The sequence below is a fragment of the Antrostomus carolinensis genome, unplaced genomic scaffold (genome assembly GCF_000700745.2).
Source record: "Antrostomus carolinensis isolate BGI_N321 unplaced genomic scaffold, ASM70074v2 scaffold4423, whole genome shotgun sequence".
NCBI lineage: Eukaryota > Metazoa > Chordata > Aves > Caprimulgiformes > Caprimulgidae > Antrostomus > Antrostomus carolinensis.
In genome coordinates, this window is record NW_010307113.1 from 78,162 (window position 1) to 88,299 (window position 10,138).

At 38.3% G+C, this 10,138-nt stretch overlaps 1 protein-coding gene across 1 annotated transcript in view; it reads right to left on the minus strand.

Moving 5' to 3' along the window:
• LOC104522897 (folliculin-interacting protein 2) overlaps positions 1 to 10,138 on the minus strand; it is a 33,271-nt gene that overhangs the window by 22,461 nt on the left and 672 nt on the right. Inside the window, exon 2 of the mRNA XM_010165308.1 lies at positions 2,858 to 2,984. Within this exon, the coding sequence (XP_010163610.1) occupies positions 2,858 to 2,984 (127 nt within the window). The remainder of the gene's footprint in view (positions 1 to 2,857; positions 2,985 to 10,138) is intronic.

Sequence of the window (10,138 nt, forward strand, 5' to 3'; positions counted from 1 at the left end):
ATTTCAGATGACTTTACTTCAAAGTTTACTCTCAAGTCAGTCTATTTTAACAACATCTTAGAAATTATCAGAAAGGTGTAAAGCGAGTCTCGGAAAGATACCAATTTGTACATTTTTCATAAGACAAGTTGCATTTAATTCATTGAGATTTGCTTAATACAGTTTTCTTGAACAAAACCCAATGAGTTTCTTGTTTTCTTTAACACCTGCCTTTTTTTTTTCCCCCAGTTTAAAAGTCCATTAGATGTCAATTAAAAGGGACACATAATTTCAAACATACTTCTCACAGGTACTTGAAATGATTTATAAAAAGGCAGCAAAATTGAAACCTTTCAGCAATGAAAACTGGTTAGAAAGTTTAGAAAGCTTATCTCACTCTTAAACTTTTTACATACTTAAGAAATTAAAATTCCCTTAATGAACATGTATTTAATGTGAGTTAAGGTAAACATTCATTCATTTGGTGCACATCAGAATGAAGTGTATTTTTATAAGTCTCATTTTGTACCAGCATGGTTTAACTCATTGGGAATGTGCATTGGCAGAGATCAACTAAATTTTTTTAAATGTCAACAAGGTATATGTATAAAGAGTTTACAGAAAAAAAAGCAAGCAGGCAAAAAGAAATAGTAATAACCTAGATGCTAGTAAAAAGCAGCCATAGCCAAATTTGCCTCACATACTTTGGGCTCAGCAGCATGAGAAATGAATGATAACAGGAAATTAAATGGAAATAAAAGTAGAATCCAATATTTCACAAGACTGACTTTTAAGATGAACACTTTGAATACTACAATGCAGTAACTTTAGTAAGTTTTAGAATACTCAAGTCATAATGACAAGATGATTAAATGGGCAGAAGGAAAGATGCAGAAGCAAAAGAGGAAGAGCAAGCCAAGAAGAGCTGAGTAGGTGATCTGTCATTTTTTTAAAAGCTGAGTTTAAAATACAGTGATAGTAGAGCTTCTTTACCAATTTGAAAATAAGCCTACCAGCATGTTAAAAAAGTAAAATCCTGGACTTCTATATTTTATCCTATATTTGCACTCCTTTTGTGCAGTTTTTCCTGACATAGTATTTATGTGCTATTGCTTATCTAATCCCAATGCGACTGTCATTGGGGACAGTCATGCACCAGTATCAGTAGTCACATGTTTAATGAGCTACTGACAAAAAAATGCCTAATAAAAGTGGTCTGATATACACCATCTGCAGAAAGAATTGAATAAGACCACTGAAAAGAAATGCAGTATATTAAACAAATGTGGTTAAATAGAATACAGACCTGCTAGTTCCTCCAGGTAAGTTTATTGCATACTTTAAAGACAAACAATGCATTTGAATATTAAATGTGAATAAACTCTACTGTATTTCAGGAAAATGGTTAAATGCACAGTACACACACACACACTTTCTTTAGTTTAAGCAGGACTGAGCTTTAGAGTAATTTTGCCTTAACTTTAAATGAATCAAGTTTGAGACTCACTGTTTGATAACATAACAGCAACCAACCATTCAAGATCACTTTACCATCTGTGTGTTTGCATGCCATTCCAAGTGCTTTGGCTGTTTTAAAAGGGTATCTAGATTAGTGTCTGGCTAGAAAACAGATTATAGCCTGTATCATGTGTTATGAGGGAGGTCATGTGTTTCATGCCAGTGCTGCATAGAGTTTCTGATAGGACATTTTATTGTTAGCTTTTAGCTTAAAGTATTCAAAGATGTGGAATAATTTGAGTATTTAAATGAAGCCAGAAATATATTTCTTCCTCACATGCTGGCTGTGTGTTTTAAATAAACTTTAAGATGCAAAGTAGCAACCTTGATTGGGGCAGGGGGGAGAGCAGGAGCGAGATTAACAGACCAGTCTGACCCATTTACCCTCTTAAGCAGATGATCAGTCATCAGCTGATGATGCTCATGGGTCTTACCGATTTGGCACAATGGCATATTTGCAGTGTGACTGAAATAGATTGCTGTTTAAGCATCTTCATAAGTAATTTCTACAAGGCCCAACTTTTTGTATGTGCTAGTGATTCTACAATAAACTGTGCTAGTCTGACAGGCTGAAACCGCTGATTGTAACAAAGGCTTCAAAACAAACAAAAATTTGAAATAATAATGATGTAGGAGAGAAACACAGGGCTAGTAGGAAAAAAACAAAACAAAAAACCTAAAACCACAACCAAAATGACCACAAACCAGAAAATATTATTGTTTTACCTGCCTTAAAATCACTTAAGTTTGATGGAAGCATTACTCCACAATTTGCATGCCTGGAAGGCAGCACAAAGAATTTGTACCTTGACAGCATTTGCTCGTGTGTCACCAAAACTTACGTGGCCATATATTGCCAAGTGTCAGTCTTGTACACTACAGCATAGTTAGCCAAAGTGGAGTTGTTTAAATTCATATGAAGCCAACAACTTTACTAATTCAAACACCAAAGGAAGACAAGCATATTTAGAGACATGCTAGACATCACTGGAACAAAGAGACTACACAACCAGGGCTAACAACAAAAAGCAATACCTGTTAACATTAAAAAGGCTAAGGAAATACACAGCTTAGAGGAGTATAGATTGCTTTGTTTGAAAGCAATTCAGGTCTAAGTTGTTAAGTTTCAATATCATATATATATTATAAATACCAAATACCAGGTATTGTTCATAGGCTTTTTGGAATCTAACACACTCTTGTCGCAGCTATCACAGAATTGAGGTCAAGTGAAAGATCACAAGTAAGATTAAGATGTTGACACCGTCATATTATAATTCCTGCTTTTGGGAATGAAGAAAAAAAAAAAAAAAAAAAAAAGAAAGAGCAGTAGGACAACAGCAAAATTAGCATTTCATACCTGAAACACAGCTTCATCAATTTTGCGGACTGCTTTGGAATCAAATAAGACCTGTCTGCCTCTCCTCTCACAGTCTTGGTAAACTATCAGGCGGATTTCATTCAAGTCAAACTCTGAAGAGGACCAGCTGCAGATTATAAACACAAGATGTTAAAACAGCTTGATTACTTTGCTGGCTTATTTAAGTGAAGAAAAAGGTATTTGGCAAATACATCTTTTACTCAGCATTTACAAGAATTGGGCTGTGATCATAGAACTCTGACCACAAAGGAACTCGAAGGAGCATCTAAGCCCAGTGTCACTGATACACAGGCAGGCACAGCCAGATCAATTTTCATCCAGGTACAGCCAGATCAATTTTCATCCAACCTTTCTTCAAAATTTTCCAGAAAGGAAACACAAAACTTTGTTTCAGAATCTGCTCCAGGGCTTAACTACTCTTAAATGCACTCCCTTATCTGTACAGTCTGGATCATCCTTATTGCAAAGTAGTGTGCTATTTTGTGCAATTCTCTCGGCAGCAAAGAACAATGGATTACCATCATCTTTACTACAGCCTGTCATAAGCTTAAGGCTTACGCTCTCCCTCACTCTTCTCTCCTCTAAACAACACAAATCAAATTCCTTTTGACTGTTCCTGTCAATATAAGTTATGATTTTTCCAAGTTTAATTCTTGTATGAAATGACATAAAATAAAATGTTGTTCCATTATTTTTCCCCTTTTTTCTCCAAGATGTTTCAGGGTCACAGAGCAACAACAGATTACCAAGACTTGAGCTCCGACTCAATATAGTAGATGAAAACAAGATACCACTGAGATTCAACCTGATGCAAAACAATTCTCTCAAGCCAGAATCAGCCCGTTCCTCAGAGATACACTATGGCGCAAAACTTGCCTCCTCACACTACTGCAGGAGGTTGAGGAACACAACTGATTATGGCTCTGATGGCAAGAGATTTCATTTCCTAATTCCAAAGGGAGTCAGTCTGCACATGACAGCATGGAGGTTTGCTTGGCCTCAGGTTCAGCTACAGAAAATGCTTTTCATGTCATGTAGCTGACAAGCTGGAATTAATGGAAAAAAAAACTAGTACTGCATAAAGCAGTGCCACACAGCACTGGTGCTCACTCATATTACCTCATCCCCGACCTGGATGGACTCTGTCTAGAGGGCAAGAGTACAACTGTCATTAATAGTTGTTGGTTTAACAAATTGCATAACAGACTTCAGTCAAGGCCACACTGATCTCCCACCCAAAAGGATGTTTCATTTAGGAATTTTCCCAAACTATGCCCTACAGAGAAGGAAAGCATAGAATCAAGGGAAGAGCACAAAAACTCTATGCACTTGAAAGACAAGAAATTCTGAAGCTATTTCTTTTATTCCATGCTTTGTTAACTGCCATAAATCAATAGTGAGGTAAACACCATCAACTCCTGCTAGAGTCAGTAAGGTAACCATGGGCAACTGCTTTAGGAGCCTACTCGCAGACTTGCAAATTTAAAATCATTATAAGTAAAAGCAGCTTAATGTCTTCTTTCTGCTTCATCTTGAATTTCAGAGATCAACTCCCTTTCTATGTAGCTAGAAAGAAAAAGAATCCTAAATAGACAGCTTTTGAAAGCTGAAGGACCCCATGAATCTGGAAGGTTTTATTCTATTTTTAAATAACTTGGGACAGAACAAGCCAGATATTTATCTCTGCCATAAGGTACTCTGATACAAGTTATGCTGGGTTTTGGGGGGGTTGGTGTTTTTTGGCTACAGTGATGGCCCCTGTGAGAAGCTTTGCGAAGCTCCCCCGGCTCCAAGGCAGCCCCGCCTCCAGCCAAGGCTGAGCCAGTTAGCAATAGAGAAACACCTCTTTGAATCCATATTTATGAGGGGAAGGTCTGCCTTGGAAAGAATAATGTGGAGAGAACCTGGAGGAGACACCACTGACCTGAACAAAAGACAACCATCAGCCTAAACAAAGACAGAATTCAACCTCAGACACCCAGTTCAACACGCATGGAGTAGAAGGTAAATGAGGTTCACCTACAGCCCATGGAGGTTCAATGGAGGAGCAGATACCCACGTGTAGGCCACGGAAGACTCCACACTGGAACAGAAAACTGAACCGGAGGGCAGGTGTGACTGCACTGAGACCCTAGAGATGTTCAACACCAAAGTGGGGATGGACCCCCAGAGCTGGGGGAGAGGTTGAGGAGGTGGGCTGGACTGGAGGCCTGTCTGCAGCCCATGGATGTCTCCATGTCAGAGCCGGGAGCTGTGCCTAAAGAGGTCTGTGACTCCATGGCAAGCTTGTGTTGGAACACTTTGTTCCTTTGCAGCCCGCTGGAGGGACTTTCACACTGGGAAGAGCATCACAGGTGAACTGACTGCAACCCCAATTCCCTGCCCCCTGTGCCACTGGGAGGGGGAAGGTAGAGAAATCAGGAGCAAAGTGATTTGAGCCAGGGAAGAAGGGAGGGGTGGGGGAAGGTGCTGGAAGATGTTGTTGTTATGTCTCACTATCCTACTTGGATGATTGGTAATGAATTAAATTGATTTTTTCTTCCCCAAGTCGAGTCTGTTTTGCCTGTGACCATAACTGGTGAGTGAGCTGTCCTTCATTCTAATCCATGCCCCTTTTATTGCGATTCCCTTCCCATCTCACTGGGTGGACGAAGTGAGTGCAAGACTGCATGGTCTTACCTGTGGGTGAAACCACCACACAAGTATACTCGATGTACATAATAGGCAAGGGTCCAATACACATCAAAGCAAGATCACTGAATGATGCTAAAGGCTGTTTTGCCATCAACAGTGAAGAAATTTGTTGATGTCTTTGGAACATGTTGCCTCCCAAATGCTAGTGGTGCCAGGCAAATTTCTTTTCAAGTCTTCCCTTTCAAAGGGAGTCACAGTATTAAGTTAACCTGCCTAAGATCAGACCTGATACCACTGTTGACAGTTGCCCAACAAAGATCCTACACACCTCACATATACAGAGAGCTGAAACTACACCATCTGTTTTAAAAGCCTGTTACTAGTTTCTCAGCCCACCACCTGTGCAATGGTATTAAAAAAATCCAGTTACACAGAATGCAAGAGAAGTCAAAACCATCAATAGACTTCATTCCAGTCTGCCGCATGAATCTGATGCTCTTCAGTACCAGATACTCTGATACCTCTTCAGTTATACAGCTATCCATCTACTTTCACACTTTCTGCAACGGACCTGAAGTAACTATGCTGCTTTCTTAAAAAGGCTGCAGTGTTCCCTCCTTTTAACAACAAAGAAAAGGTACTCTGTGGCCTTAATTTAAATTGTACGCAAAGTCTCACTTATTTTCAGGATTGGCACAGTGGGATCTGTAGTTGAGACCACAGGACTACAAGTCTAAACTGAGAAAGATTCATTTCAGGCACAGACTGAGCCAATCCAGCCCTGCATCTGCCCACCGATGCAAAATCGTGCTCAGTACTTGTGTTGCATTAATTCAGGTTTCCTTACAAACAGGTGAACTCCCACATTCTGCACTAAAGCAAACTTCATGTTGTTTGTGCAGTGACAACTTCTGTGTAAGACGTGAGCTGGGTTTGTTAACAAATGCTGAAGTAGAAGCCAATTTAACAGCCTGCTGAGGTGCCTTTTCCACATAGCACACTAGAATTAAAGATTGCTGCAATCTTTCAGAACTTCAAACAGATTCTAGTACCTGGCAGCAACAAGCTAAGTAATTACATAAAATCTATCATACAGAGCTTTATGTGACTAATAGACCAAACCTAGGGAAGTAACTTCAGTTAATGATTCTTACAGTACTAACCAAATATCAAACTTATGCTTTAATTAAATCTTTGCTTTCAGGCTTTGAATTACCCAGAACACAGATGCAGTTCCTGCAGCAGTCCTAACCATTACAGAAGAGATTCATCCTACTAAAACCTCATTTGATAAAATCAAGCAAATCTATAGGCAAGTTATACAGGAATATAAACCCATAGTCCAATTACTTCCACATGGAATCTAGCACCAAGTCCAAGAGTAGTCAGATGACCAGGATGTTTTTCCTGTTCACAAAAGCTGATGAGCAGGATGCTTACAGTACTTCCACTCTTTATTGTTTAAGCCAGCTTATATAACATACAGCCCCCCAAACAGGGACAGCGGGAGTATTTAGTCATCTCCTAAAAGCAAAGTGTTGAAGAATACAGACAGTACACAGGCCCATTGGTTAGGTTTGTTTTCACATGCATAAAAGTCAAAACCTCAAACAGTTACTTACTTATCTCTGTATCAGCTTCCTGCTTATTTAGCAATGCTAGGAGGCATGTGCTTCTTTGTGTTTCTTCTTCACATATAGTTTTTGAAAAAGTAGTAAGATTCACTTGCACAAAATAACAGTTCATGGAAAAAGAAAACCCAACCCAACTTCTGCACTGTATAGCTTAACATTCCTTTAAATGTTAGAAAACAGTAACTCAAGGATTTGACTAAGAAGAAAAAACCTTTCACTTTTCCATCAGTTTATTCTAAAAAGTAAGACCAAAATATCTGCAATAGGCAACAGAAATATTTTAGTCTGTTTTTTCCTAAGGAAAAAAGGCTCCTATGCTCACAGGCAACCTGTATGCATACAGGTTCACCTTGCCCAGTTATTTGTTAATTCACTAATGAATTTCAACCACCAAGTTTGACCAAGGGATATATATTTCTCTTCTCCAAAAATAAATAGTGAAGGAGATAACAGACTCTTTCCTTCACCCTCCAAGGCCACAATATGAACTAATGTTAACTTTAAGGGAACAAAAAAAATCCTCACAGTGCATTTATTGGAGACAGGTAGAGGATGGGGAAAGAGACTATTCCAAAAGTGTTATGTGAAAAGCTTTTGGACGAGAAAGCAAACCCTCAACATGCTTACAAAAAGCCCCTTATTTTCCAGCTGTACTACACTATGACATTCTAACGGTCTACTCCATGTTGAATTATAACAAATATCAATATTTATATTATCAATATTTATTTGTATCAGAAATGCCCTTTTAGCTCTTCACCAGCACTCTTGACACTCTCCTACTTCATGTCTCAAGACTCAGTTGTTTTCCTTATACTCATTTGGTAAAATCTAAACTGGCACACTGTTGACTGTTTCCTTTTTCTCTGTTTCTGCCTAAACAGCTTGTCCAACCATACCTAAGTATGGAAGGAAGCAAAGTGAGAGTTAAATAATACAAGTAGTTTTGCATATGTACCTACTGCTAAAAGCACTACTCCTGATAACAAAACTATGTAAACCCCAGGGTAAGCTTCATATTTCTTATGAATGTTTACCAAGAATAAATGTACAACAATCACTGCTTTTGGATAACAACTGTTGCTTCTTTCAGTCAGTTTAAAAAAAGCCTTCAAAAATAAGTTTCACTAAACACTGAAACATTTGCCTTAGTTCTGTTTATATAAAAATTTTCTCTTATTCTGCTAATACAAGAAAGATCTCACATGTTCAATGTTTAAGAACTACTTAATAAATAAAATATCTGTGCTCAAGGAGTACATATTCCTAAGTGAGTTATAAAACAAATGTTGCAAATAAAATTAATAAAGTTACAGGAGGGTTTTTTCCAGCCACCTGAGTGTCAATGTACTGCAAAATGGCAAACCAGGCTTCTGATAACATTACACCCTAGAAAGGTAAGGAAGTGAAGAGACTAACAGCTAACTGAAATGTTTCCCTTTATCTTAAAAACAATGCATTATGCCAAGTCCTGCATATTCTTAAAAATTAGCTAAACTAATTAAATATGAGCTTGTGCAGATGTTCATATTTCAGGTTAAGTATGGCTATTTTGACCAAACAATGTTTTCTCATTTGACCACAAAAATAAAAGCCCCACATATCCTTTCTCCCCTTTTTGTAACTATGTGACCTTCCTGTTACTCATGTCTGCTCTAGTAATTGCTGGACCCTTCTGTAAACTAACCAAATTCTCTGCAGCAGCAGAAGTCTGTCCCAGCACACAAAAGTGGAGCAGAAACATAGCTGGAAAAAAGAAGGAAGATGTAGAACGCAACGGTACCCCCACCTCTTGGTGGCAGCATGAGTTACACTAATTCACTTCACCCATGGAGCTATATACTTTTAGGAAAGGGCAAAGAAAACGTTCCCTATGCATTCCAAATAAGTATTGAGGCTAGTCAGAATGTTAATTGAGTTTTCTTGTTCCCAAGAACAAGTTTTCTGCCTGCTTACTGAGCTGAACTGGCTCCCTAAGGGGAGCCAGTTCCAGGAGGATTGGCAAGACCAAGGCCGGCACAAGGGAAAAAAGGACAAGAGCATGATGCCAGAAAGCAAAGGAAGAAAAGGCAATGTGATTACTCCCTTTAGCATCAGCAGTTTGTTTGAACAGCTCAGCCTATCTAACCTCACCTTCAGAGTGCATCTTTCTTGCATGTGGAAGATGGTAGAACTAATAAATATAATCTTCATGTCAAAATAAATAAAATCAAGCTATATACATTCATATAACAGAAAAATCAGGTCTACTAAAGATACTAAAACACTATTGATGTGTTTTTTTCTTTTCTTTTTGAAAGAAAGTATACATTTGGAACAGCTTACAGATACCCTGACAAGTTTTCTCCCCAGATTTCATATTAAGCTTACGTTTGCTTTATTTTCTCTTATATTGGTATATAAGCTACTTTCCTGCGGCTTGTTCAATGTTTCTTCCACTACAAATATGAGATATGGAGGCAAGGAGATGTCTCTTACTTAGGGGAAAGCAGAATCATTTCTTTCTGGGAAAAAGTCACAAGAAGTTTGCCCCATTCTGCCCTGAATCAGTATTTTCAGTTAATACTGATCTCCAAACCCTGATCTGTACAAAGAAAGCTTTTGGTTCACCTTTATAATAATTAGCGTGTATGCAATAACTGAAGAACCATCCATTAATTTCTACACCAAGACTACTTTAGCTGACCTTAAAACATTTTTGAAAGTGACTAACCATTCACTACTTCAGTGCTACAACTATAGGCTAGAAACAAAAAGGCTGAAACACATCTATATACCTACATATCTATCTCTCTATCTATCTATATTTCTCTGCTTCTTAGATCAGCCATTCTGTACGGAGAATATTTATTCTAACATCCTTGAGTGTCAGAATTTGGAAAAAGCTGCCCTAAGCCTTATTTTGAACAGTTACATAGTAGTAGAGACTCCAACACTGGAGACATGCTGGCACACACCAGAAAAGGCATCACAAAAGTCAAAGAAACGCTCT